Genomic DNA, 26,483 nt, shown 5'->3' with positions numbered 1-26,483 from the left:
AGATTCTCTGGATAAGAAGGGGAACGAAAGATGGCGACGGAAACGCTGCTGTCCAGTGTGTTAGGATTACTGCTTCTGGGGCTCCTATTACCCGCAAGTCTGACTGGTGGTGTCGGGAGCCTGAACCTGGAGGAGCTGAGTGAGATGCGTTATGGGATCGAGATCCTGCCGTTGCCTGTCATGGGAGGGCAGGTGAGAGGCGTATAAGGGGCAAGGGTCCGGGCAGAAGAGGAAGCGGGGAAGAGATAGAGGAAGAAGGGCAGCTGCCGAGTCTGGGGCTGGAGCTTACGGGGAATCGGGAAGAGTAGGTAGTGCTTTTACGTTGACTCCTGGGGGTCGCAGACTGAGACCCATTCTCTGGGGGCCAGGAATTGGGAGAGGTGGAGCTTCCTGCTGTCACCCTTCAGGTCCCAGTTTGCGATCGAAACACCCGGACTCCGCCCCCGTGGAGAAGTGGAAGCGCCCTCTCCTCTCACCTACCAAATACAGCTGGAGGGTTTTGTGGCTTATTCTGTCTTCGATTGAGTTCTTCCCCAGGGTCTGAAGAGGGATTTTGTTGTTCTCCCTGATCCCAGCCTTTCTTTGCTTCCTTGCCCCCCGACCCTCCCTTCTTTCCCAGAGCCAAGCTTCGGACGTGGTGATTGTCTCCTCTAAGTACAAACAGCGCTATGAGTGTCGGCTGCCAGCTGGAGCTATTCACTTTCAGCGTGAAAGGGAGGAGGAAACACCTACTTACCAAGGGCCTGGGATCCCTGAGTTGTTGAGCCCAATGAGAGATGCTCCCTGCTTGCTGAAGGTGAAGGGGACTGGGTTAGATAGAATGAGGGCGAAGGTGAAAGGGACTGGGTTAAATAGAATGAGGGCTTGGGAACTAGCAGTTCTTCCAAGAACTGGAGTGCCAGCGAATGAGGCAGGATCTAGGGGATCCGTAGCGGTTAAGAAGGCCACTGGAGGAGTAGACAGACTACACGGACAGGAAAGAAGCAAGAATCCTGCAACCACTAGATGACAGTTTGCTGAATGTAGGAGCAGGTTAGAAGATCTCAGAAAAGGGCTAAAGCAAGATTGAGGATTTGTGTGGGATAGGAGGAATATTTCCTTAAACAAACCTACCTGCTAAAGTCACCCCCTGCCCTATGACTCTGCTCCAGTATCCTATTTTTTTTTCATTGTAGCACTTTTCATTATCTGAAATCATATTAACTGAATCAGTTTGTTTATTTTTGGTCTGAATCCCAGCATTAGAATGTAAGGGATCCATGAGGTCGAAGACTTTATCTTATTTATGGCTGTATTCCCAGTGGCCAGAAGAATGCAAAGAATGTTCAAGAAGTTCAATTCATATTTGATTCATAATATGATTGCTTCAGGGACACCATAATTTCTTATCTTTATGGAGGAAAAATAAGGATTTTAAAAATCTTTTAAAAGAGAGGAATGGAAAGACCTCAAGTGGAAAACAGACTTTAGAGATATCTCTCCAAGTCGCAGAAGGAAAGCAGCTCTACCTCCATATTGAAAGTCTGGAGAATTGAGTGTGGAAGTGAAGGGAGATGAGAAGTAGATGAGAAGTTTTGTGTCTTAGAGCCATGAGATTCTGGTTCCAAGAAAAGACATCTGCACTCCATCTCCCGATTGTTTATTTTTTAATTGTCAGACAAAGGACTGGTGGACATATGAATTCTGTTATGGGCGCCACATCCAGCAATACCACATGGAAGGTGACTGACTCCTATATTTTCTTTAAGCCCTTAGCATCATATGATGGAAGGTAACCTGCCTCCCGAGTCCCCTCCTACTTCTCTTAAGAGTAACAGTGCTTTACTGTGGCTTCTCTTACAGATTCAGAGATCAAAGGTGAAATCCTCTATCTCGGCTACTACCAGTCGGCCTTCAACTGGGATGATGAAACAGCCAAGGTGGCAAGAGTGCGGGACTGGGAGAGAAAGGGTTCTGGCCACCGACCAAGAGCCCTGACAAGAAGGGGAGGGTCAAGATTAGCTGATCTGTTTCTTGGGGCTTGGTGGCCACTAGGACAGAGTTTCCTCGAGCCTGGGGTGCAGGCCATTCTTTTGTCTCTTTGGGGATGCAGTGCCATCCTTCCTCTTTGCTGTCTTTCTCATGTCCCTCCACTCCTGCCTCATGTCTTCTCCAGGCCTCCAAGCAGCATCGTCTGAAACGCTACCACAGCCAGACCTATGGCAATGGGTCCAAGTGCGACCTCAATGGGAGGCCCCGGGAGGCCGAGGTTCGGGTAAGTCTCAAGAGAGGGAAGTTGACACTACCACAGGGACAATTCAGATTCTAAGGGAAGACGGTTATGTCTTATAGTCAATGGGTCCCTCGCAGACCCTGAATCCAAAGTATAAAACATACTTTCAGGCCAGGCACAGTGGCTCACACCTGTAATCCTAGCACTTTGGGAGGCCAAGGCAGGTGGATCACCTGAGGTCAGGAGTTCAAGAGCAGCCTGAACAACATGGTGAAACCCCGTCTCTACTAAAAATACAAAAAACTAGCTGGGTGCGATGGTGGGTGCCTGTAATCCCAGCTACTCAGGAGGCTGAGACAGGAGAATAACTTAAACCCAGGAGGCAGAGGATGCAGTGAGCCAAGATTGCGCCACTGCACTCCAGCCGGGGCAATGAGCGAAACTCAATCTCAAAATAAAATAAAATAAAGCGTATTTTCAGCTGCCATCTGGACATCATTGCCCGGATATTCAGAGGCACTTGAAGTCAACATTTCCCAGATCCTCTCCTTCATACCCCCAACCACACTTTATCTTTTTTCTACATTTCTCCTCTCTGTCACCTTAGCAATAAACCTGAGTGCCATCCTTAACTCTTTCTTCTCCTCCACATTGTCCCTCCTTTATTCCTTTAATGACTCTTTAGTGAGGCCTTGCTGTATATGCCAGGCATTAGGCTGGGCTCTGGGAATATACAATGGTGAGCAAATGGCCCACCAGTGGTGAGGCCCCTGCTCCTATGGGCTGCATTAGAGGGGAAGGCAGAATCACAGAAATGAGTCTGATTATCAACTAAGAAGTGAGATGAAGGAAAGGGATCTAGCTCTCTCAGAGTAAATAAAACCTGTTCTTTCTACTTCTAGATATCTCTCAAAACTCTCCTATGCTTTCCTGTGGTTGGTACTTTCACTCTCACCCACATCCTTGCTGACAGCTTCTTTACATGTGCTTCTCATCTAGTGGTCCTTAGCTGAGTGGAGGCAGGCAAATATAGAATGCAAAAAGTTCCTCATGTGATTCTCGTGTATTCACAAATATGCACACCTATAAAGAATTAACATGACACCCGCCAGAGTTATCTTTCCATAATGCAGATTTGTACCTGCAGTTGTGTGTTGCTAAGTGTTGAACACCCAGATCTCTGTGGGTGTGGGAGAGAAGCCCTGATTTGTAATGTTTGCCAATATCTGTTGTATAAATACTCCCGTGATGCCCAAGTCAAACATGATGTCAGCTGTCTTGCAACATTCTCCAAAACTTACCAGTTAGCACCAACACACCTGTAAGCATGCATCACTTCTCTGCTCAGTCCTGGAAAACTTCAGTGTTTCTGCCTTGCACAAAGGCTAAGATCCAAATGTTTCAGCCCAGACCAGGGTGGTGGCAGTGGAGGTGATGGGAAAGAGTTGGATTCTGGATATATTTTGAAGGTAGAGCCAATGAGATTTGTTGATGGTTTGGATGTGGGTTAGAATCATGGATTACGCCAAGATTTTTGGCTTGAGCAACTGGAATGATGGAATTGTAATTTAATGAAGTGTGAAGGAACAGGTTTGGGGGAGGAAATTAGGTTGGTTTTGGATATTGAAGGTTGAAGTGGCTATTAGACATCCTAGTGGTGCTGTCCAGCTGACAGTTGGCTCTGTGATTCTGGAATTCAGGGACAAGGTCTGGCATAGAGATATAAGTACTCATTGCGTTTCTGCCACACTGGCCTTTTTCTGTCCTTTGAACCAGTGGGTCTTATTGTTTCCTCTGCCTCTTGCAGATCTTTGAATGATTGGCCCCATCCTCTCATTCAGGTTAATAGTCAAGTGACAACACCCAGGGAACCTGACATAAGCAAACAGACACACACATACATGTACAGGCACACACCCTCTTGTTCCTGTCCTGGTAGCCATCCACAGTATTTCTCATTCTTCAAAGCATGTACCATTACTTGAAATTTCTGTCTGTCCTCACTAAGATAAGTTCTGGGAAGGCAGGGAAAATGTTTATCTTGTTTTCTCCCGTATTTACAGCTCCTGGAACAGCACTTGGCTCAAATAGGTACCTAGAAATTATTCATTGAGTGAATGGAATGAATGATAAGCCAGTTCTAATGTCACCTTTCTTGACTAACCCAGAAGATTAGTTGTGTTCCTTCAGCACTTCATATCCAAGCATCCGCATTCCTATATACCTACAAGCATCCACACACGTACATAATCCATTATAGCATGTAGTTCATTGTGTTTGAGTTATTCCTTTGGGTGTTGGTATCTTCAGTAGGCCAAGAACTGAGGTCAAGACTGCATAGCTTCCTCATAACTGGTGAACATATGCCCTGTGCCAAGCACTAGTAGAAACTGGGGACAAGAAGGTAGATGAGACTTAGACCTGCTTTTAAGAGACATGTTAAATAAACAGCCACAAGAAGCAGGATAAATGCCACGAGCAGTGAAGTGCGGCCCGCAGGGGAGCATGCAGTTAACAGAGTCCAGGGTAAAAAGGAGGCCTCTTGGGAAGAGTACCTTTGAACTGACATTGGAGGATGAAGAGTTAGACTAGCAGATGGAGAGGATGGGTGAGAGGAAGAAGAGGGCATTCCATATGGAAGGCGCAGTAAGTGCAAAAGGCCTGGAGACAAGAGGCAATGGCCTATCCAGGAACTGACAGATATTCACAGGGACTGAGGGTATAGTTGTGGGAAGGGGAGTGTGGGAGATGAGTCTGGGCATTTGGTAGGGGACAGGTCACAGGTTACAAAGGGCTCTGTAGCTATGATAAGGAGTTTAGATAATCCAAGAGACAATGGTTGGGGGAGGCAATGAGGTTTTTGAAGTAGAGTGATGATATATTCAGGTTTGGATTTGAAGGCCCACACTAGCTGGAGAATAGCAAAAATTGAGAGCTCACTCAGGCAGCTGCAGTAGTCCAGGTGTGAAATAAAGGTGCCCAGGGATGAAAAAATGTGAATATTTTGAGAGAGATTTAGGGGGAAAAATCAATAGAGTAAGAAGGAGGCAAGAATGATTCCCAGGCTTCTGGCTTGTGCAGTTGGATAGACAGTGATTCTTGTTACTGAGACAGGTATAATGGGAAGAGGAGTAGGTGCGGTGAAGGAAAATGGTGAGTCTGGCGTTGAATATGATTTTAGTGGCTGCTAGGCATTCAAGTAGATTTCCCAGGAGGCGGTGGATCTCTGGGTCTGGAGTTCAGCAGAGAGATCTGAATTAAACCCAGAGGTGGGGCCTTAAAGAAACTTCATCTCAAAGAAACAGTAATGAGAAAAGTGGGACAGAACTTCAAGGAAGCCATCATTGAGAGCATGGGAAGAATAGCCTTTTGCCAGAAGAAGGGGCCAGAGAGGAGGCTATGGTGACATGGAAATGAGGAAGGATGTATCTCAAGGGGAAACTGGTCATGGTTTTGGCTGTGCCTGAACCTTCAAAGAAGAGAATTAAAAACTGCTTGTAGGCGATCATAGTCATTATTATTTTTATAAAGGTAAAACCTGTACACGGAAATAAAAAATTCAGACAGTAGAAAAGAAAACCAGATAAGTCCTCTACTTCCAGGCACCCCTGACCAGTCCTTTGGTTGGACTTAATAATAGAGGTCATTGGTGATCTTTGCTGGGCCAATTTCAGCAGAGTGGTGAAGATGAGGTTTGAGAAAAGTAGTGAAAAAGTAGAAATCGGCTGGGCGTGATGGCTCATGCCCATATCCCAGCACTCTGGGAGGCCGAGGTGGGCAAATCACTTGAGGTCAGGAGTTTGAGAACAGACTGGCCAATATGTTGAAACCCCATCTCTACTAAAAATACAAAATTAGCTGGGTGTGGTGGTGGGTGCCTATAATCTTAGCTACTCGGGAGGCTGAGGCAGGAGAATTGCTTGAACCCAGGTGGCAGAGGTTGCAGTGAGCCGAGATGGCACCATTGCAGTCCAGTCTGGGTGACAGAGTGAGACTGTCTCAAAAAAAAAAGGAAGAGAAAAAGTGGAAATCTTTGAAAAAGTTTGGATATTTGGATATGAAGGGGAGATAAAAGGTGAGCATTAGTGAGAGGTGCTGTGGGGGTTGAGCAAGGGGGCACTCCATGGTTGGTGTGTGTTTTAAGATGGAATAGACTAGAACATGTTGAAGACTGTTCGGTGGATGTTAGCAGAGAGGAGGAGAGGGAGGTCAAGGTACGGTAGAAAGAATGAGAAAAGAATGTGGAGAGGACTGGGATGCAGAACCTGGGAGAGCAATTTGCCTCAAAAGGAAGGTCTGGGGCAGTAGACCAACCGGATCCCTATCTCAGTTCTTATAAATTAAGATTCTAGCAATATCAAAGATTTTTTAAGTTATAAAACATACAATTGGCCAGGCACAGTGGCTCATGCCTGTAATCCCAACACTTTGGGAGGCTGAGGCAGGCGGATTTCACGAGACCATCCTGGCTAACATGGTGAAACACTGTCTCTACTAAAAATAAAAAAATTAGCGGAGCGTGGTGGTATATGCCTGTAATCCCAGCTACTTGAGAGGCTAAGGCAGGAAAATCCCTTAACCCAGAAGGTGGAGGTTACAGTGAGCTGAGATCATGCCACTGCACTCCAGCCTGGGCGATAGAGTGAGATTCTGTCTCAAAAAAAAAAAAAAAAAAAAAATACAATTATGCAAAAACGTGTCATAGAGACCCATAAATTCACTGCCAAGTTAAACGGATGTTAATGTTTTTCCTGATTTGGTTCAGACCTCTGGTTTAAAAAAAGGAGTAAAATGCTTATGATAATAGCTAAAGCCACCTTCATATTTAGTTACTCTCCCTCCTCTCCAGAAAAAACCGCAACCCTCACTATGCTTGTTTTGTATTTTTATTACCGATACATATATCGTAGACAATAGATAGTGTCTTGTGTTTTAAAATTATACATCAGGAGTATCAACTTTGTTTTTTTCACTAATCAGTGTGTTTGTCATTCCATGGCATGACATAGAGCTCTGGTTGAGTGATTTTTTTTTTTTTTTTTGAGATGGAGTCTCGCTCTGTCACCCAGGCTAGAGTACAGTGGCATGATCTAGGCTCACTGCAACCTCTGCCTCCTGGGTTCAAGCGATTCTGCTCTCTCAGCCTTCTGACTGGCTGGGACTATAGGCGCCTGCCACCATGCCCAGCTAATTTTTAAATTTTTACTAGGGATGGTGAACTCCTGACCTCAAGTGATCCTCCTGCCTTGGTCTCCCAAACTGCTGGGATTACAGGTGTGAGTCACCATGCCTGGCCTGGTTGAGTGATTTTAATGTCTATATTGTGTTTCATTGCTTACTTACCCATTCCTGTTGATAAACAGTTGGGTTTCAACTGTAATGCCCTCATACAGAGTACTGCAATATAGTACATTGTTAGTGTACTAGAATTTCTCCAGGGAAATATCTAGAAAGTAGAATTGCTGGGTTACAGGAGTGTATGTTATTGGTGAATTCAAGTTTGTTAATTATTGAAAAAATATATAACCTAAAAGTTATCATTCTAACAGTCTTTAAGTGTACAATTCAGTGGAGACATTTACAATGTTGTATCACCATCACTACTATTTCCAAAACTTCTTCATCCCAAACAAAACTCCTCTTTCTTCCTCTCCCAGACTCTGTTCTACTTTCTGTCTGTATGAGTTTCCTGTTCTAGGTACTTCATATGAGTGGAATCATAAAAGATTTGTCCTTTTGTGTTTGGCTTATTTCACTTAGCATGGCGTTTTCAGGGTTCATCCACGTTGTAGCATATATCAGAATTTTATTCTTTTTTATGGCCTAATCATGTTCCAGTGTCTGTATATAAACATTTTCTTTACCTATTTGTCTGTCAGCGGATGGATACTTGGGTTGTTTTCATCTTTGGGTTATTGTGAATAATGCTGTGATGAACATGGATGCACAAGTATCTGAGTCCTGTTTCCAATTCTTTTGGGTCTGTACCTGGGAGTGGAATGTGCCCTATGGTAATTCTAGGTTTAGTTTTTGAGGAACTGCCAAACTGCTTTCCACAGCAGCTGTATCATTTTACATTCCCAGTAGCAGTTCACAGGGTTCCAGTTTCTCCACACTATCTCCATCACTTTTTTCCTTTTTTTTTTTTTTTTTTTCAGTAATAGCTGTGTTAATGGGTGTGAAGTAGTATCTCATAGTGGTTTTTGATTTGCATTTCCCTAATAACTAATGATGTTGAACATCTTTTCATGTGCTGACCATTTGTTATCTTTTTTGGAGAAATGTCTGTTCAAATCCTCTGCCCATTTTTGAATTGAGTTGGTTTTGTTGGTGAGTTGTGAGAGTTCTCTATGTAATATATCCTGGATATTAATCCCTTATCAGATCTATGATTTGTACATATTTTCTCCCATTCTATGGTTTGCCTTTTCACTATCTTGGCAGTGTCCTTTGGTGCACAAAAGCTTTTAATTTTGATTTCTAAGACTTATTGCTTTAGCTCTTTTTAAAATTTTTTTATTGTTTTAATTATTTTTATGTACAGAAAACAGTGTACATTTAACCCAGCTGTGTGGCAAGTTCTTTAGCCTTTGCCTTTTCTTTTTTTTTTGAGACGGAGTTTCGCTCTTGTTACCCAGGCTGGAGTGCAATGGCGCGATCTCGGCTCACCGCAACCTCCGCCTCCTGGGTTCAAGCAATTCTCCTGCCTCAGCTTCCTGAGTAGCTGGGATTACAGGCATGCGCCACCATGCCCAGCTAATTTTTTGTATTATTAGTAGAGACGGGGTTTCACCATGTTGACCAGGATGGTCTCGATCTCTCGATCTCGTGATCCACCTGCCTTGGCCTCCCAAAGTGCTGGGATTACAGGCTTGAGCCACCGCGCCCGGCCTTAGCCTTTGCCTTTTCGACGATGCAAGCCACAGACTTGGGACCCAGGACATTGCCTCCCCAGTGACGGCAGATCTCATCATATCTGTCATTGTAATTGGTGCGGATAGCTTCCACCAGCTTAGCCAAAGCACCTTTGTCTTCTGAGTTAACCTGTGTGAAGGCGACAGTGGTGCAGGTCTTCCTGTGGACTAGACTTCCCAGTCTTGCCTTCCCCTTGATAATGCAGTAAGGGACTCCCATTTTACGACACAGGGCAGGCAAGAAGACAACGAGCTCAATGGGATCCACGTCTGTGCAGTCACCACCAGCTGAGCTTTCTTGTTCTCCATCAAGGTGGTGACAGTGTTAACTCCTGCTCGAAGGACAGGTGGTCCCCTTTGCCAGCGTCTTTCTTCTCGGCCTGGGCCAACAGCCTGTGCTTCTTCTCTTGCTTTGTCTCTGGTCTATACTGGCCAGCTTAAGCAGCTGAGTAGCTGTTTGGCGGTCCAGGACCTGGGTGAACTGGTTAATTGCAGGAGGCACTTTCAGCCGCTTATAGAGGATGGCTCTCTGCTACTGCAACCTGATCCAGCGGGGCCATTTCACAAAGCGGGTGAGGTCTCTTTTGGGCTGGTTGTCCTGTCCAGTGCCAAAATTCTTAGGCCTTTTCTCAAACAGGGGATTCACCACTTTCTTGGCCTCCTGCTTCTTTATGACAGCAGGGGCCGGAGCCACCTTCTTCCCCTTGGCTTTCTTTCCTTCCGCGTCTTGGGTGGCGGGAAGAGAGCAGCTTTAGCTCTTAAATTTAGGTCTTTGATTCATTTGAGGTTAATTGTTTTTTTCCTAAGAGATGTGGGTCTTGTTATATTGCCCAGGCTAGCCTCAACTCCTGGGCTCAAGAGAGCTTCATACTTCAGCCACTGAGTAGCTGGGATTATAGGGGTATGCCACTGTGCCCAGCTGTTCATTTTGAGTTAATTTTTTTATATGGTATAATTTTTGCATATGGGCCAGCCTCATTGTTTTGAATGTAGATATCCAGTTTTCCTGGCATCATTTGTTGAAAAGACTGTCTTTTCCCCATGAAATATTCTTGGTATCCTTATCAAAAATCAATTGACCATATATGTGAGGGTTTATTTCTGGCCTCTCTATTCTATGCCATTGGTATATATGTTTGTCTTCATGCCAGTATCACACTGTTTTGATTATAGTAGCTTTGTATTAAGATTTAAGTCAGGGAATGTGAGTCCTCTAACTTTGTTCTTTTTTTAAAGATTCTTATGGGTATTTGGGATCCCTGGAGGTTCCATGTGAATTTTAAGATTTTTTTTCTATAAAAAGCACCATTAGATGCTTTTCATTTCTTTTTCATTCCTAATCACTCTAAAACTTCTAATACTATGTTGAATAGAAGTGAAAAGAATGGCTATCTTTGTCTTCTTCCTAATCTTGAAAAGCTTTTAATATTTCACTGTTGAGTATGATGAGAGCAAGAGAGAGAGTGGGGATGTGTCACATACTTTTTTCTTTTTTTTTGAGATAGTCTCATTCTATTACCCAGGCTGGAGTGCAGTGGTGTGATCTCAACTCACTGCAACCTCTGCTTCCCATGTTCAAGCAATCATCCTGCCTCAGCCTCCTGAGTAGCTGGGATTACAGGTGCCTGTGACTGCGCCCAGCTAATTTTTGTATTTTAGTAGAGATGTGGTTTCACCATGTTGGCCAGGCTAGTCTTGAACTCCTGACCTCATGATCCACCCTCTTTGGCCTCCCAAAGTGCTGGGATTACAGGCGTGAGCCACTGCGCCTGACCACACATTCATTATTTTATCTTTGTTACTTCCTTCCTTCTCCTTTCTTTGTTTTATTCTGATCTCTTTTTTTCTAACTTCTTAGATTTTTTTAACATTTAAAAAAATTCTGGCCAGGCATGGTAGCTCATGCCCTGTAATCCTAGCATTTTGGGAGGCCAAGGTGGGAGGATCACGTGAGGCTAGGAGTTTCAGACCAGCCTAGGCAACACAGTGAGACCCTTTCTCTATGAAAAAAAAGTTAGCTGGGTGTGGTGGCATGTACCTGTGGTCCCAGCTACTTGGAGGTGAGTTATTTATACCCCACTGCCCTCCAGCCTTGGGGACAGAGCAAGACATCATCTCAAAACATTTTTTTAATAAAAAATTGTATATTAAGTTTTCTGAATAGGCATCACATACCCATAACTCAAATATCGAAATGCTTAAAAGGTGTACAGAGAAAAGTGTTAACACATCTTGTCCCTCATTAGCCTCTTCTCATCCTTAAACAAGAGTAACTATTGTTAATTTATTTATATACTCTGAGATTTTTTTCTCTTCATAAATACTTTTCAAATAGACAATTGTTTTTAAATGTACATATTAGCATATATCTTTGCACTCTTTCCAAATCAATGTATAAAAACCTTACTTGGGTGCCGAGTGCAGTAGCTCACGCCTGTAATCCCAGCACTTTGGAGGCCGAGGTGGGTGGATCACGAGGTCAAGAGATCGAGACCATCCTGGTCAACATGGTGAAACCCCGTCTCTACTAAAAATACAAAAAATTAGCTGGGCATGGTGGTGCATGCCTGTAATCCCAGCTACTCAGGAGGCTGAGGCAGGAGAATTGCCTGAACCCAGGAAGTGGAGGTTGCGGTGAGCTGAGATCACGCCATTGCACTCCAGCCTGGGTAACAAGAGCGAAACTCCGTCCAAAAAAAAAAAAAAAAAACTTGCTTTGGCCAGGTGTGGTGGCTCATGCTTGTAATCCTAGCACTTTGGGAAGTGGAGGCAGGAGGATCACTTGAGGCCAGTAGTTTGAGACCAGCCTGGCTAACGTAGTGAGATCTCATCTCTACAAAAGGAAAATTTAGGGAGGTGTGGTAGTGTGTTCCTGTGGTCCCAGCTGCTCAGGAGGCTGATAAGGGAGGATCTTTTCAGCCCAGGAAGTCAAGGTTACAGTGAGCTGTTGTCATACCATTGCACTCTAGCCTGGGCATCAGAGTGACACTGTCTTAAAAAAAAAAAAGGCATCCTTATTCCTGTATATAGTTTCTGTTATTGTGTTATATAGCTATACCATTGTTTATCTAAATAGTTCCCTGTTGATGGACATTTAGCTTGTTTTAAATCTTTTCTTTGAGACAGAGTCTCACTCTGTCACCAGGCTGGAGTGCAGTGGTGCGATCTCGGCTCACTGCAACCTCCTTCTGGGTTCAAGCAATTCTCATCCCTCAGCCTCCTGAGTAGCTGGGATTACAGATAGGCGCCGCCACACGCAGCTAATTTTTGTATTTTTAGTAGAGACCGAGTTTCACCATGTTGGCCAGGATGGTCTTAATCTCCTAACCTTGTGATTCGCCTGCCTCTGCCTCCCAAAGTGTTGAGATTACAGGCGTGAGCCACTGCGCCCAGCCTTAAATCTTTTATTAACAGGCAAGTGTTAGAGTGAATAATCTAGTACTTACAGAGTATATGTAAATTAAGTTCCTGGAAGTAGGTTTGTGTAATTTTGCTATGTACTGCCAAATTGCTCTGGTTAGGTAAATTACTTTCCCTCTAACAATGTACGGGAATGCTGATTTCCCTATAGTCATGCCAACCCAGTATATTTTTAAACTTTTAGATTTTGGCCAGTCATCAGCTAGGCATCAGATAAAGAATGATTTCTTAGTGTAGTTTTAATTTGCATTTCTCTTAAGAAAAAAATGTATAATTTTACTCATTTAAGGGCTGTTTATCTCTCTTCCCTTCTTTTTTCTTTCAGCTTTCCAAATTCTTTGCTTGTTTTCCTAAGATCTTGTTGGTCTTTTTCTTGTCAATTTGTAAGAACTCTTTATATAGTAGAGAGATTATCCTTTTGCCTGTGATATGAGTTGCAAATATTTTTGTAACTTCTTCAGCGAAATGCTTACCTCACTAATTTTCAGCCTGTCTTCTTTCTTAATTATACATCTGAAGCTCTACATTTCACTCAGAGTACTATTTTGGTTTCATCCCTCAAATTTTAATATGTGGTGTTTCCATTTTCATTATGGTTTCTACATGCTTCTGAACTTATTTAGAATTATGCCTAATATATTGCTTAACAAATGTGTTTTGCTTTGCTGTTTTTATGATTGCTGTTGGCTTCTAATTTTGTGCCATTGTTTCAATGATTCTTTTGGTGATTGTTGAGACTTCCTTTTTGATGAATTTTTAAAATGGTATGTTGGTGCTTAAAAGCATGTCATTTCTCCATTTAAGCAGTTCAAGATGCTAATTGTATTGTTCAGATTTTCTACAATTTTATGTCAAGTTGACTAGTGATGATGGAAAGACTTGTGTTAATATTCCCACTGTGATGGTGGCTTTGGCAATTTTGTAAATTTTTTCTTTACATGTTTTGAGGCTATGTTTAATTTTGAAATTAAATAATTTACAGGTTTTCTAATGTTGAACAAACTTTGCATTCCTGAAATGAACCCAGTGTGGTCATATATATTATCCTTGCCTATCCCTTTTTTCTTTTTTTAATTAATTTTTTTGAGACAGAGTCTTACTCTGTCACACAGACTGGAGTGCAGTGGTGTGATCTTGGCTCACTGCAACCTCTGCCTCCCAGGTTCAAGAGATTCTCATGCTTCACTCTCCTGAGTAGCTGGAATTACAGGCATGCGCCACCATGCCCAGCCAATTTTTGTATTTTTAGCAGAGACAGGGTTTTGCCATGTTAGCCAGGCTGGTCTCGAACTCCTGACCTCAAGTGATCCAAAGTGCTGGGATTTTGCCTTTGCCTCCCAAAGTGCCGGGATTACAGACCTGAGCCACCTGCACCGGCTGTAGGTAGATTTTTAACTACTGATTCATTTTCTGAAGTAGTTTTAGAAATATTCAAAGTTTTCTATTTCTACTTGGGTCAGTTTTGGTAAGTTTTCTTTTTAGGAGTTTGTTCATTTCATCTGACTTTTCAGATTTATTGGCATAAAGTTCATTATATTCTTCTATCTTTTTAATCTCTGTAGCATCTGTCATTAGGTTCCTGTTTTCATTTCCCATGGGTTATTTTTTGCATCGCTCATTTGTTATTGGTCAGTCAAATCAGAGGTTAGACAGTTTTGTTACACTTTTCAAAGAACCAACTGTTAAGCTTCTCTATTGTATTTGTTTTCTATTAATTTCTACTCTAATCTTCCTTCTACTTTTTCTTGCCTCTACTTTTTTGGGTATCTTTTGCTGTTTATTCAACTTCTTGAAATGAATGCCTAGCTCATTCATTTTTAGCGTTTCCTCTTTTATATTTCATAAATCTGTCTCCAACTACTTACATATCTCTCACAAGTTTTTAATGGCTATTCTAAATTCCTTATCTAATTATTAAATAGATAATACTTTCCCATGATATAAAACCCAGAAAGTAATATTTAAAAGGTATGTAATGAAATATTTCCTGGCTAGGTGCGGTGGCTCATGCCTATAACCCCAGCACTTTGGGAGGCACAGGTGGGTGAATCACCTGAGGTCAGGCATTCAAGATCAGCCTGGCCACTGTGGGAAATCCTGTCTGTACTAAAAATACAAAATATTAGCCAGATGTGGTAGCATGCACCTGTAATCTTAGCTACTTGGGAGGCTGAGGCAGGAAAATTGCTTGAACCTGGGAGGCATAGGTTGTAGTGAGCACAGATCATTCCACTATGCTGTAGCCTAGGCAACAGAGCAAGACTCTGTCAGAAAGAAAGAAAGAAAAAGAGAGAGAGAGGAAAGAAGGAAGGGAGAGAGGGAGGGAAGGAGGGAGGGAGGGAAAGAAAGAAAAAGAAGGAACGAAGGAAGGAAGGAGGAAAGAAAGAAAGAAGAAAAGGAAAGAAAAAAGAAAGAGAGAAAGAAAGAAAGAAAGAAAGAAAGAAAGAAAGAAAGAAAGAAAGAAAGAAGGAAAGAGAAAAGAAAGAAATATTTCCCTCCCATACTTGTCTCTCATCTGCTCGTTTCCCATTCTTTCCCCATTGTCCCTGCTCCAGCCCCACAGGTTATCCCTGCTCTTAATTTTGCATGTATCCTTCCAACCTTTTTTTGTGTGATTACAAACAATTATGAACGGAGATTCTTATTTCCTTTCCCCTTTATTTATAAACAATAGATACTAAATTAAACACACTGTTCTATACCTTGCTTTTATTTCCTTTGACAGTAAATCTTAGAGACCTTTCAATGGCAGTACATCTTTTTTGCTTTTATAGATGCATAAAATTCCATTGTATGTTTCATCATTTTGTCACCGTTACTCTACTGATTAAAATAGTCCCCCCATTCTTTTGTTATCCCAAATGATTATTGTTGTACATATATGCATGTGTAAATATATTATCTATAACTGGGCCAGGCATGGTGGCTAATGCCTATAATCCCAACACTTTGAGAGGCTGAGGAGGGAGGATGGCTTGAGCCCAGGAGTTTGAGACCAGCCTGGGCAACAGAGCAAGATTCTGCATCTATTAAAAAAGAAAAAAATAAAGTAAGAAAAAAAAGTATAATTGCCAGGTACAAGTTATGTATATTTAAAGATTGTCTTTTTTGAAATGTCTTATTACACAAACTTAAAAACATGTATAAACCCCCTAGAAAGGTATATCTGTGGTTCCCTGTCTTTGGATACATAGGATGGTATTCCTGTTCTCTATTTCATTTATTTTTGTTTTAATCTGCATTCTTTCCCTCTGCTGGCTCTTGGTTTAGTGTGTTCTTCTTTTTCTAGTTTCTTAAAGTAGAAGGGTAGATTATGGAGTCAAGATTTCATTTTTAAAAAATTGATGTTTATAGCTATGAATTTCCCTCTAAGCACTACTTTAGCTGCATCCTGTAAGTTTGGATATGTTATGTTTTCATTTTCATTCATTTTTGAGATAATTTATAGTTTTGTTTTTTTTTTTTCATTTAACTCATTGGTTACTTATGAATATATTGTTTAATTTCTACATATTTCTAAATTTCAAAATTTTTTTTTCCTTATTCATTTCTAATTTTATTTCGTTGTGGTCAGAGAACACACTTTGTGTGACTTAAATTCTTAATTCTTTGAACATATTTATTAATGTAATGGCTACAAGCTGGGCATGGTGGCCCACGCCTATAATCCCAGCACTTTGGGAGGCCGAGGTGGGCAGATCACCTGAGGTCAGGAGTTCAAGACCAGCCTGGCCAACATGGTGAAACCCCATCTCTACTACAAATACAAAAATTATCTGGGCATGGTGGTGGGTGCCCATAATTCCAGCTACTTGAGAGGCTAAGGTGAGATAATCGCTTGAACCTAGGAGGTGGAGGTTAAGCCAAGACTGTGCCACCGCAGTCCAGCATGGGCAAGAAGAGCCAGACTCTGTCTCAAATATACATATATATAGTTGTATATTTGTATATATACATATATATATATATAATATATATTACATATATACATATATATGTATATATGCAGGCTACTTTTGTTGTTGTTGTTGTTGTTGAGATGGAGTTTCACTCTTACTGCCCATGCTGGAGTACAATGGTGCGATCTTGGCTCACTACAACCTCTGCCTCAGCTTCCCTCGTAGCTGGGATCACAGGCATGTGCCACCACGCCCGGCTAATTTTTTGTATTTTTAGTAGAGATGGGGTTTCTCTATGTTGGTCAGGTTGATCTTGAACTCCTAATCTCAGGTGATCCACCCACCTCGGCCTCCCAAAGTGCTGGGATTATAGGTGTGAGCCACCGCGCCTAGCTAAAATATCTATTTTTAAGTGTTTGTGAGATCCACCATCTGGGCCCTCTCACAGGTTGTTTCTTTTGCCTGCATATTTTTCCTATATATGCATCATACTGTAATGTTTCTGCATGTTTTGTAATGGTTTTGTTGAAAACCAGACATTTTAGATAGTATGTTGTAGTGACTACAGTTAAAATTCCTGCCCTCGGCCAGGCGTGGTGGCTCAAGCCTGTAATCCCAGCACTTTGGGAGGCCGAGGCGGGTGGATCACGAGGCCAAGAGATCGAGACCATCCTGGTCAACATGGTGAAACCCCGTCTCTACTAAAAATATTAAAAAAATTAGCTGGGCATGGTGGTGTGTGCCTGTAATCCCAGCTACTCGGGAGGCTGAGGCAGAATTGCCTGAACCCAGGAGGCGGAGGTTGCCGTGAGCTGAGATCGCACCATTGCACTCCAGCCTGGGTAACAAGAGTGAAACTCCGTCTCAAAAAAAAAAAAAAAAAATTCCTGCCCTCCACCCCATGGTTTTTGTTTGTTCATTTGTTTAGGGACTTGGTGGAACTACTTGAGTGCAGTCTCTTTCCCTCACCACATGAAGCCTCTAGTGTCTCCTCAGAGAGCACAGTCTTGGCCCTGCACACAGTCACACTAGATGACAGTGGTTTCAGCAGGCTCTTTTTGACTGTTTCTTTCGTGAATTTGTTATGCTGTCGGCCTCTCCTGGTATCACCCCCAGCTGTTGGGCTCCACTCATTGCCAACTAGTCGCTTTATTGTTTTTGACTTGTGGGGCTTAAGTTGTTCCACCGTCTAGTCCAATTAATTGTGGGCCCCTTTGTAGGGCCCGTTTTTGAGGCTAATATGTAGGTTTGTTCTGACTCCAGGATGGCTCTCAGTTGCCTTTTCCCTGGTTCTCTCTGTTAAACTAGGTGTCCCAAGGTTTAGCCTGTTGCTATCATGGAGCAACCAGCCTCCTTTTAATTGCCTCCCACCAAAATCTCTACATTTCTGAAGTGCCTGTAGGCTTGAATTTCCCCATACTCTGTTTCACATTAAGTCAGTCCTTTGGAGAATGTTTTGGAGCTCTGGGTTCTTATGGACTGCCTCTCCTGCTGGGCAAAATCCCCAAGGCCCTGCTCAGAAGTTGGGGTCAGGAACAATGGCTTGCTTCTCTTGAAAGGACATTCCTGCTTTATGAGCAGGGAGCTAGGAGGGGATAACAGCCTCTGCTCTCCCAGGTTGCATCTCTTTTGTGAAACCTCCACTCTCTGAGCAAGCTTCAGTGAGGCCAGTCAGGGCCCCGGTATTCTTGTCCCACTGTACTTGAGGGAAAGCCTCTGCCCTGTGAGTGGGGCTGGGTGGAAGAAGGGAGCCCTTGATCTTGTGACCACTTTTGTAGGAATTTAGTTACTGTACCCTGCCCCTTCTGGTAAAATACCATATACTATATCTCATGACTGGATGTTCAGGGAATAAGAAGGGTCCTCCTGCTCCCCAACCCCAGCTTTTTTTTTTTTTTAAACTACACTCACCTGCTAGAGTGGAGCATTTGTCAAACTGAGCTGTGAGGTGGGGTTTGGGGCATAGAGTGAGGGAGCAGGTCATGGCTCAAGTGCAGCAGATTCTTACTATTCAAGATTTAGTAGCTGGGCATGGTGGCTCACACCTGTAATCCCAGCACTTTGGGTGGCTGAGGTGGGAGGATTGTTTGAGCCCAGGAGTTTGAGAAAGACTGGACCACATAGCAGGACACTGTCTCTACAAAAAATTTTAAAATTTAGTCAGATATGATGGGACACACCTGTAATCCCAGCTCGGGAGGTTGAAGTGGGAAGATCGCTTGAACCTAGGAGGTTAAGGCTGCAGTGAGCCATGATCATACCACTGCACTCCAGCCTGGGTGACACAGTGAGACCCTGTCTCAAAAAAAAAAAAAAAGATTTCGTAGATTTTCTTGAATAAACATTTATTTGTTATATGTCCTTAGGAAAATTTCCAAAGAGTTTAAATGCTTTGTGTTTTAAAATTTTCATCAGTTATGGAGTTTCCCTGAGGGGTGAGTCTGTGAAGTCCCTCATGCTGCCATTTCAGAAGTAGGACCTCTCCTACTGTTGGTTCATTTTTGAGACAAGGTCTTGTTCTCCGCATAGGTTGGAGTGCAGTGGCATGATCATAGCTCACTGTAACTTTGAACTCCTGGGCTTAAGGGATCTTCCTGCCTCAGTCTCCCAAGTAGCTGAGACTACAGGCGTACACCACCACACCTGGCTAAGTTTTAAATTTTTTCTAGAGATGAGGTCTCACTATGTTGCCAAGGCTAGTCTTGAATTCTTGGCATCAACCCATCCTCCTGCCTTAGTCTCCCAAAGTGTTGGGATTACAGGTGTAAGCCACCAGCCTCTCTTACTTTTAATAGTTATATTAGAAATTAGAATATTACATGCTTAATTTATCAAAGGCCAGACAATATCTTTACCCTCTTTCTGAATGATATAAGAATCTAGGCTGAGGCAGGTGAATTGCTTGAACCAGGCAGGTGGAGGTTGCAGTGAGCTGAGATCATGCCACTGCACTCCAGCCTAGGCAACAGAGTGAGACTCCATCTCAAAAAATAAAAAAATAATAATAATAAAAAGAATCTTAGAATTGTTTGAAGTTTTTTTTTTTACCATATTCACATTTTTAAAAATATATATATTTATACAGAAATATATATTTTATAAAATAATACTGGCCGGGCGTGGTGGCTCGCACCTGTAGTCCCATCACTTTGGGAGGCTGAGGCAGTGGATCACCTGAGGTCAGGAGTTCAAGACCACCTGGGCCAACACAGTGAAACCTTTTCTCTACAAAATTACAAAAATTAGCCAGGCATGATGGTGGGTGCCTATAATCCCAGCTAATTGAGAGGCCGAGGCAGGAGAATTGCTTGAACCTGGGAGGCAACAGTGAGCTGAGATCACCCCAGTGCACTCCAGCTTGGGTGACAGAGCAAGACTCCATCTCAAATAATAACAATAATAATACATATATAAAGCAAATATAAGTATATATATATATTTATTTATATATACACATACAATACTTATACAAAGCAAGAATATAAAACACAAATTGGTTACCTACAGTTAAGCTGCCTGAGTTCAGTTCCTGTTTTTACCACGTGAAAGCTGGTCAGCCTGAACAAGTGCCTTAACTGCATCATACCTGTTTCTTGAGGCACAAAGTTGAGATATCAATACCCCCTCACTGGGTTTTTGTGATAATTACATGAGCCAATTTATGTAAAGTGCCGTATGCACAGTGTATGCACAGTGCTTGACAGATAATCAGTGCTTAGTAAAAGACACCTGCTCTAAGAACTAAAGCATGTTATTGGTGGTGATTACAGTATATTCACCCTTTCTGTCCCCACAGTTCCTCTGTGATGAGGGTGCAGGTATTTCTGGGGACTATATCGATCGTGTGGATGAGCCCTTGTCCTGCTCTTATGTGCTGACAGTTCGCACTCCTCGGCTCTGCCCCCACCCTCTCCTCCGGCCCCCACCCAGTGCTGCACCCCAGGCCATTCGCTGTCACCCTTCCCTGCAGCCTGAGGAGTACATGGCCTATATTCAGAGGCAAGCTGGTGAGTAGAGAGGAAGGGGAGATACAGGGGCAGGAGGTGGCAAAAGACCAAGTATTGAATAGCCAGAGGAATGTGTTCGTGTTCCTGGCCTGCTTGCATGCTATTTCTCAATAGACTCAAAGCAGTATGGAGATAAAATCATAGAGGAGCTGCAAGACCTGGGTCCCCAAGTGTGGAGTGAGACCAAGTCTGGGGTGGCACCCCAAAAGATGGCAGGTAGGACCTTGTTTGACCTGTTCCATGAAACTTGCTTCCATTTCTTCTTCCCCCTGATCTTATTGTCCTGACTGATTGGTGGGGTGGGGTGGAAGAGTACCAGGGGCCCTCATCCCTTGGTGATACAGGAGGGGAAGATACCCCATCCTATTTGCTCCCTTCCATCTCACCCCTCCTGTCAGATTGATCTCTCCTTGTTTTCTGTACCCCAGGTGCCAGCCTGACCAAGGATGACAGTAAGGACTCAGATTTCTGGAAGATGCTTCATGAGCCAGAGGACCAGGCCCCAGGAGGGGAGGAGGTGCAGGCAGAGGTGAGACCAGCTGCCTCAGAGGAACAGGATGGGGAGGGGGAGGGTTACTGCAGCTGGGGTCATTGTGAGGTGACCTACATCTACCTAGGGATGCAAGGATATCTCCAGAACCTTTGCCTTCATAGTATGGAGGGCATGAACAGGCTTTCATACTTAACTCTGTCCTTTTCTCCTAATCAGGAGCAGGACCCAAGCCCTGAGGCAGCAGATTCAGCTCCAGGCACTCCCAGTGGTGAGTGAACCCTCCATGTCTCCTTTACTGGATGTATTTTAGGATTGGCTGGGGTATGGGTGGAGGGGAGAGCTAAGCACTAGGAGGGAGCAGCCAAGCCAGCAGCAAATTCATTTTTTTTTTTTTTTTGAGATAGAGTCTTGCTCTGTTGCCCAGACTGGAGTGCAGTGATGTGATCTCTGCTCACCGCAACCTCTGCCTCTTGAGTTCAAGCATTTCTCCTGCCTCAGCCTCCTGAGTAGCTGGGATTACAGGCATGCACCACCATGCCTGGATAATTTTTGTATTTTTAGTAGCGACGGGGTGTCACCATATAGGCCAGGCTAGTCTTGAACTTGTAACCTCGTGATCTGCCCACCTCAGCCTCCCAAAGTGCTGGGATTACAGGCATGAGCCACTGTGCCCAGCCAGCAAATTCATTTTTACAGGAGTTAATACTCTGTAGACAGCACTGCTGTTTTAGGAAGGTAGCAGAACACAGTAGCTCCACCACTTGGTGACTTTGTGATTCACTTAACCTCAATTTTCTTACCCATAAAATGTGGGTAATAACCCCTACCTTAGAGGGTTGCATGGGCTGAAATGAGAATACATCCATAATTCATAGTAGAATACCTGGAACTGAATAAACTAAATGGTTAATATTTGTGGAAAGAACAGAAGGGCTCCAGGGAAGACAAGCCCTTAGCCCCAGAATGTCCTCTATAGTCCTAAAAACTGGATTGACTGCCAGAAGTGCCTCAGAAGTGCATGGAAGAGTGGGGACTTAGCAGCTTGTTAGCATCCATCTCTCCTACCTGAGTGTCCATCTTAGGATGGTGCTCTCTGCAGACAAATGTTTGCCCTTGTCTTGCTATCAAACAGGTAGAGGCAGGGACCATGTCTCTCATTACCTCTCCTTAGGAATCAAAAGAGAATTTAGGAGTACAGTGATGCACACCTGTAATCCTGGTTACTTGGAAGGCTGATGCAGGAAGACTGAGCCCAGGAGTTCAAGATCAGCTTGGGCAACATAGTGACACACCATGTTGAAAAAGAGCCAGGTGCTGTGGCTCATGTCTATAATCCCAGCACTTTGGGAGGCTGAGGCGGATGGATTACCTGAGGTCAGGAGTTCGAGACAAGCCTGGTCAACATGGTGAAATCCCATCTCTACTAAAAATACAAAAATTAAGTTGGGCGTGGTGGCTCATGCCTAGAATCCCAGCACTTTGGGAGGCCGAGGCAGGCAGATCATGAGGTCAGGAGTTGAAGACCAGCCTGGCCAATATGGTGAGAGACCCCATCTCTACTAAAATTTCAAAAATTAGCCAGGCCTGGTGACACACTACTCAGGAGGCTAAGGCAGAAGAATCGCTTAAACCCAGGAGGCAGAGGTTGCAGTGACCTGAGATCACACCACTGCACTCCAGCCTGAGCAACAGAGCAAGACTCCATCTCAAAAACAAAAAAAACAAAAAACACAAAAATTAACCAATTGTAGTGGTGGGCGCCTGAAATCCAGCTACTTGGGAGGTTGAGGCAGGAGAATCGCTGGAACCCGGGAAGTGGAGGTTTGCAGTGAGCCAAGATTGCATCATTGCACTACAGCCCAGGTGACAGTGCAAGACTCCATCTCAAAGAAAAAAAGAGAGAATTTAGACACAACAGAACAGGTTCATAATTATTATTCTTTCATCTCAGATTTTCAGAACAATGTGCAGGTCAAAGTCATTCGAAGCCCTGCGGATTTGATTCGATTCATAGAGGAGCTGAAAGGTGGAACAAAAAAGGTATAGGCTGTGCTCAGGGGATGGATAGAACCCACCTCCCAACTGGGAACATTTGAAAAACTACCCTGACCTGGGCCTCAACTCCTGGGTCCCCAAGTACCACACACCTGCTACTGTTTGTGTGCACCCCACCGTGTGTCTCTGCTGAAACCCCAACTGTCTACCTCTTTCTTCCCACTCCCGACCCACCCAGGGGAAGCCAAACATAGGCCAAGAGCAGGCTGCAGATGATGCTGCAGAAGTCCCTCAGAGGGAAGCAGAGGAAAAGGAAAAGGGTGACCCAGAACAGCGGAGTGAGGTGGAAGAAGAGGAGGATGAGGATGAGGATGAGGATGAGGATGAACGGCAGTTACTGGGAGAATTTGAGAAGGAACTGGAAGGGATCCTGCTTCCGTCAGACCGAGACCGTCTCCGCTCGGAGGTGAAAGCTGGCATGGAGCGGGAGCTGGACAACATCATCCAGGAGGCAAGCCCGGCTCTTCCTCCCCTTACTTCTACAACCACCTTGTCCTGTGGGGCAGAACAGGCTGATGGGCTAAAAGAAACAGAGGGCACAGCAACCAGGGCAAGGACAGTGCACTCAAAAATGGTAGCTGTTTCTCTAATTAATCAGGACTGGTGGGGAAGGGGGACCAGAGAGAGGGTCAAGACTTAAATATCAGACTCTGGCCGGGTGCACCGGCTCAGGCCTGTAATCCCAGATCCTCAGGAGGCTGAGGCCTGTAATCCCATCTCGCTTGAACCCGGGAGGCGGAGGTTGCAGTGAGCCAAGATTGTGCCACTGCACTCCAGCCTGGGCAACAAGAACAAAACTGCGTCACAAAATAGCAGACTCTCCTACAGAGCCTGGCCTGCTGGCCACCTCCATACCCCAGACCCTTGAGTGTTTATCTTCTCTTGGGTATTCCAGACAGAGAAGGAGCTGGACCCAGATGGGCTGAAGAAGGAGTCAGAGCGGGATCGGGCAATGCTGGCTCTGACATCCACTCTCAACAAACTCATCAAAAGACTGGAGGAAAAGCAGAGTCCAGAGCTGGTGAAGAAGCACAGGAAAAAGAGGGTTGTCCCCAAAAAGCCTCCCCCATCACCCCAACCTACAGGTGAGAGCAGTCAGACAAGAAGGAGTAGCCCAGTCCATTGTTTTCATCCCTCAGCTGGTCTTGTTCTTTGAGGGGACCCTGTTCCTTGCCTTCTGAGGGTGTTCATTCTCTCCCCTCTTTCTGGAACACTGTCCTCACTTGCGCCTCCTTCGCACCACTGTCATCCCTTGGCATGCTTACCTCCTATTCATCCCTCTGGGAAGCAGCTTTTAGAGCATGTCTGCTTGTTTCCTGGTTTGCTCCTGCACAGCCAGTGCCTAGCACACTGCCTGGCACACACTGACTGATCAGTAGATAGTAACTGAATGTTTGTGAGTCTATATGCTGAAAACCACACAACTGTGAAGGATGTAGCCTGTCAACATTTAGGACTTTGCACCGAGTGAGGTCCTAGCTATCAGGGTATGAATAGGAGAGCCCAGCTGCACATGAGTCAATAGCCTGGATAGACTTTAAATTACTTCTTCTTCTTGCATCCCCTTGTGTCCATTTCATAGGGTCCTATTGGTGTGGACATCAGATATTCCAAATGGAATGTTCAGTTTCAAACCTTCCATCCCATTCTCTCTATAAACATTAAGTCCCAACATATGGAGGAAGAAACCGCACTTTTCCAACCTGCTTCTTCAAACGAAACTTAATTGATGCAGGTGGCCTAATTTTGGCTTCAGAAAACATTTGTTTTCCTATAGGTGATGGGCAGAATTATTGAGTAGGGTGGGAAGATGGAAGACTGCAATTGATGGAGGGAGCTCTACTGGGTGAATTGGATGGGGGAGGCACACAGTTTTTTGACCCCTGGCTCATATACATGTTGAGATGGAATAGCTGCCAAAGCCAACTGATGTTTTAGGGGGAGGCGACCCCCACACCCCAACCCTGGAGTCACGCCTCTGCTTTGTGTTTCCCTGTGTGTCTCCCCCTCTAAGAGGAGGATCCTGAGCACAGAGTCCGGGTCCGGGTCACCAAGCTCCGTCTCGGAGGCCCTAATCAGGATCTGACGGTCCTCGAGATGAAACGGGAAAACCCACAGCTGAAACAAATCGAGGGGCTGGTGAAGGAGCTGCTGGAGAGGGAGGGACTCACAGCTGCAGGTGGGCCCTGGAGGGCGGCTGGACCCAGCGCTGTCGGAAGGGCGAGCTGCCGGAAGCGGAGGGGCTGGGACCAGCGGGGCAGGGGGCCTGCCCTGAGGCTCCTAGCTATCTTCTCCTCTCACTGCATACTGCTCCTTTCCAGGGAAAATTGAGATCAAAATTGTCCGCCCATGGGCGGAAGGGGCTGAAGAGGGTGCACGCTGGCTGACTGATGAGGACACAAGAAACCTCAAGGAGATCTTCTTCAATATCTTGGTGAGAGGCTTCTACCCCCAGGCCTGGCCTCCAGCCCTCGCGTCCCCAGCCCGCCTGCAGTGGAGGCACAGGCCTGCCCCAGCCACGCTGTTGCTTTGTTCTTTTCCTGATCTATAAGATGAGGCTAGGGTTCCAGTGGCTCCGAGCGCTGCCACTCAGGGAGAGCCCCTCAGGACATGAGTGTTCTCACTCCCTGCCTTCCCCCAGCCACCCGGCCCTGGACTTCCCTGGGCTCAACAGCCAGCAGCTCCAGCCCACCTCTACCCTCTCCCACCAGGTGCCGGGAGCCGAAGAAGCCCAGAAAGAACGCCAGCGGCAGAAAGAGCTGGAGAGCAATTACCGCCGGGTGTGGGGCTCTCAAGGTGGGGAGGGCACAGGGGACCTGGATGAATTTGACTTCTGAGACCAACACTGCACTTGACCCTCCACAGAATCCAGAGTCTTCCTGGACTGGCCTGCCTCCTCCCCACCTCCCTACCCTGGTACCCCTGAGGGCCAAACAGCAGAGTGGAGCTGAGCTGCGGACCTCTCGGGTGACTCTGTGGGTGTGGGGGCCCTGGGTGAATGCTGTTGCCCCTGCTGGCAGCCACCTGGAGACCTCACCGGGCCTGTGATGTTTGCTCTCCTGGGCTTTCCCTCAATCCGCTTCCTCTCCTCTGTGGCTTTTCCTGTTATTGTCCCCTAATGATAGGATATTCCCTGCTCCGTACCTGGAGATTCAGTAGGATCTTTGGAGTGGAGTGGGGTAGAGAGAGCAAGGAGGGCAGGGCAGTGAGCAGGCACTGAGCAAGCAGGCCCCCACCTGCCCCTAGTGCTGTTGGGAGTCGCTTTACCCCCTTCTATTGAATTGCCTTGGGATTTCCTTCTCCTTTTCCCTGCCCACCCTGTCACACACCATTTGTCCTTCTGAGTTGAGGAGCCTTCACCTCTGTTGCTGAGAAAGTGGGAGAATGCTACCCATCACCTCCAGCACAATCCCAGCGAAAAAGGTGTGAAGCACCTACCATGTTCTTGAACAATCAGGTTTCTAAATAAAGAACTGGACCATC

At 44.9% G+C, this 26,483-nt stretch overlaps 1 protein-coding gene across 2 annotated transcripts; it reads left to right on the top strand.

Moving 5' to 3' along the window:
• On the top strand, positions 1-26,483 carry OS9 (OS9 endoplasmic reticulum lectin). 2 transcript variants are annotated; one of them, XM_002752660.7, is made up of 15 exons: positions 1-192; positions 620-796; positions 1,658-1,721; positions 1,843-1,919; positions 2,156-2,254; positions 20,242-20,452; positions 20,567-20,668; positions 20,881-20,981; positions 21,162-21,213; positions 22,897-22,985; positions 23,179-23,451; positions 23,896-24,085; positions 25,015-25,179; positions 25,322-25,434; positions 25,712-26,483. In XM_002752660.7, the coding sequence occupies exons 1-15, from the start codon at positions 31-33 to the stop codon at positions 25,835-25,837; spliced, it is 2,001 nt and encodes a 666-aa protein (XP_002752706.1). In that variant the 5' UTR covers positions 1-30; the 3' UTR covers positions 25,838-26,483. The 2 variants fall into 2 exon arrangements, with proteins under 2 accessions (XP_002752706.1, XP_002752708.1); XM_002752662.7 differs by lacking the exon at positions 25,015-25,179.

Source organism: Callithrix jacchus, chromosome 9, assembly GCF_049354715.1.
Source record: "Callithrix jacchus isolate 240 chromosome 9, calJac240_pri, whole genome shotgun sequence".
In the NCBI taxonomy this organism is placed as follows: domain Eukaryota; kingdom Metazoa; phylum Chordata; class Mammalia; order Primates; family Cebidae; genus Callithrix; species Callithrix jacchus.
Note: the sequence above shows the minus strand (reverse complement) of the source record. Positions and strands in the feature narration are given on the sequence as shown.

Bases quoted from the DNA above. Each gene is read 5' to 3' on its own strand.
- OS9 (XM_002752660.7), top strand. From the start codon at position 31: ATGGCGACGGAAACGCTGCTGTCCAGTGTGTTAGGATTACTGCTTCTG. The intron at 20,453-20,566 runs GTGAGTAGAGAG...ATTTCTCAATAG, and splicing joins CTATATTCAGAGGCAAGCTG to ACTCAAAGCAGTATGGAGAT. The intron at 24,086-25,014 runs GTGAGAGCAGTC...TCCCCCTCTAAG, and splicing joins CCCATCACCCCAACCTACAG to AGGAGGATCCTGAGCACAGA.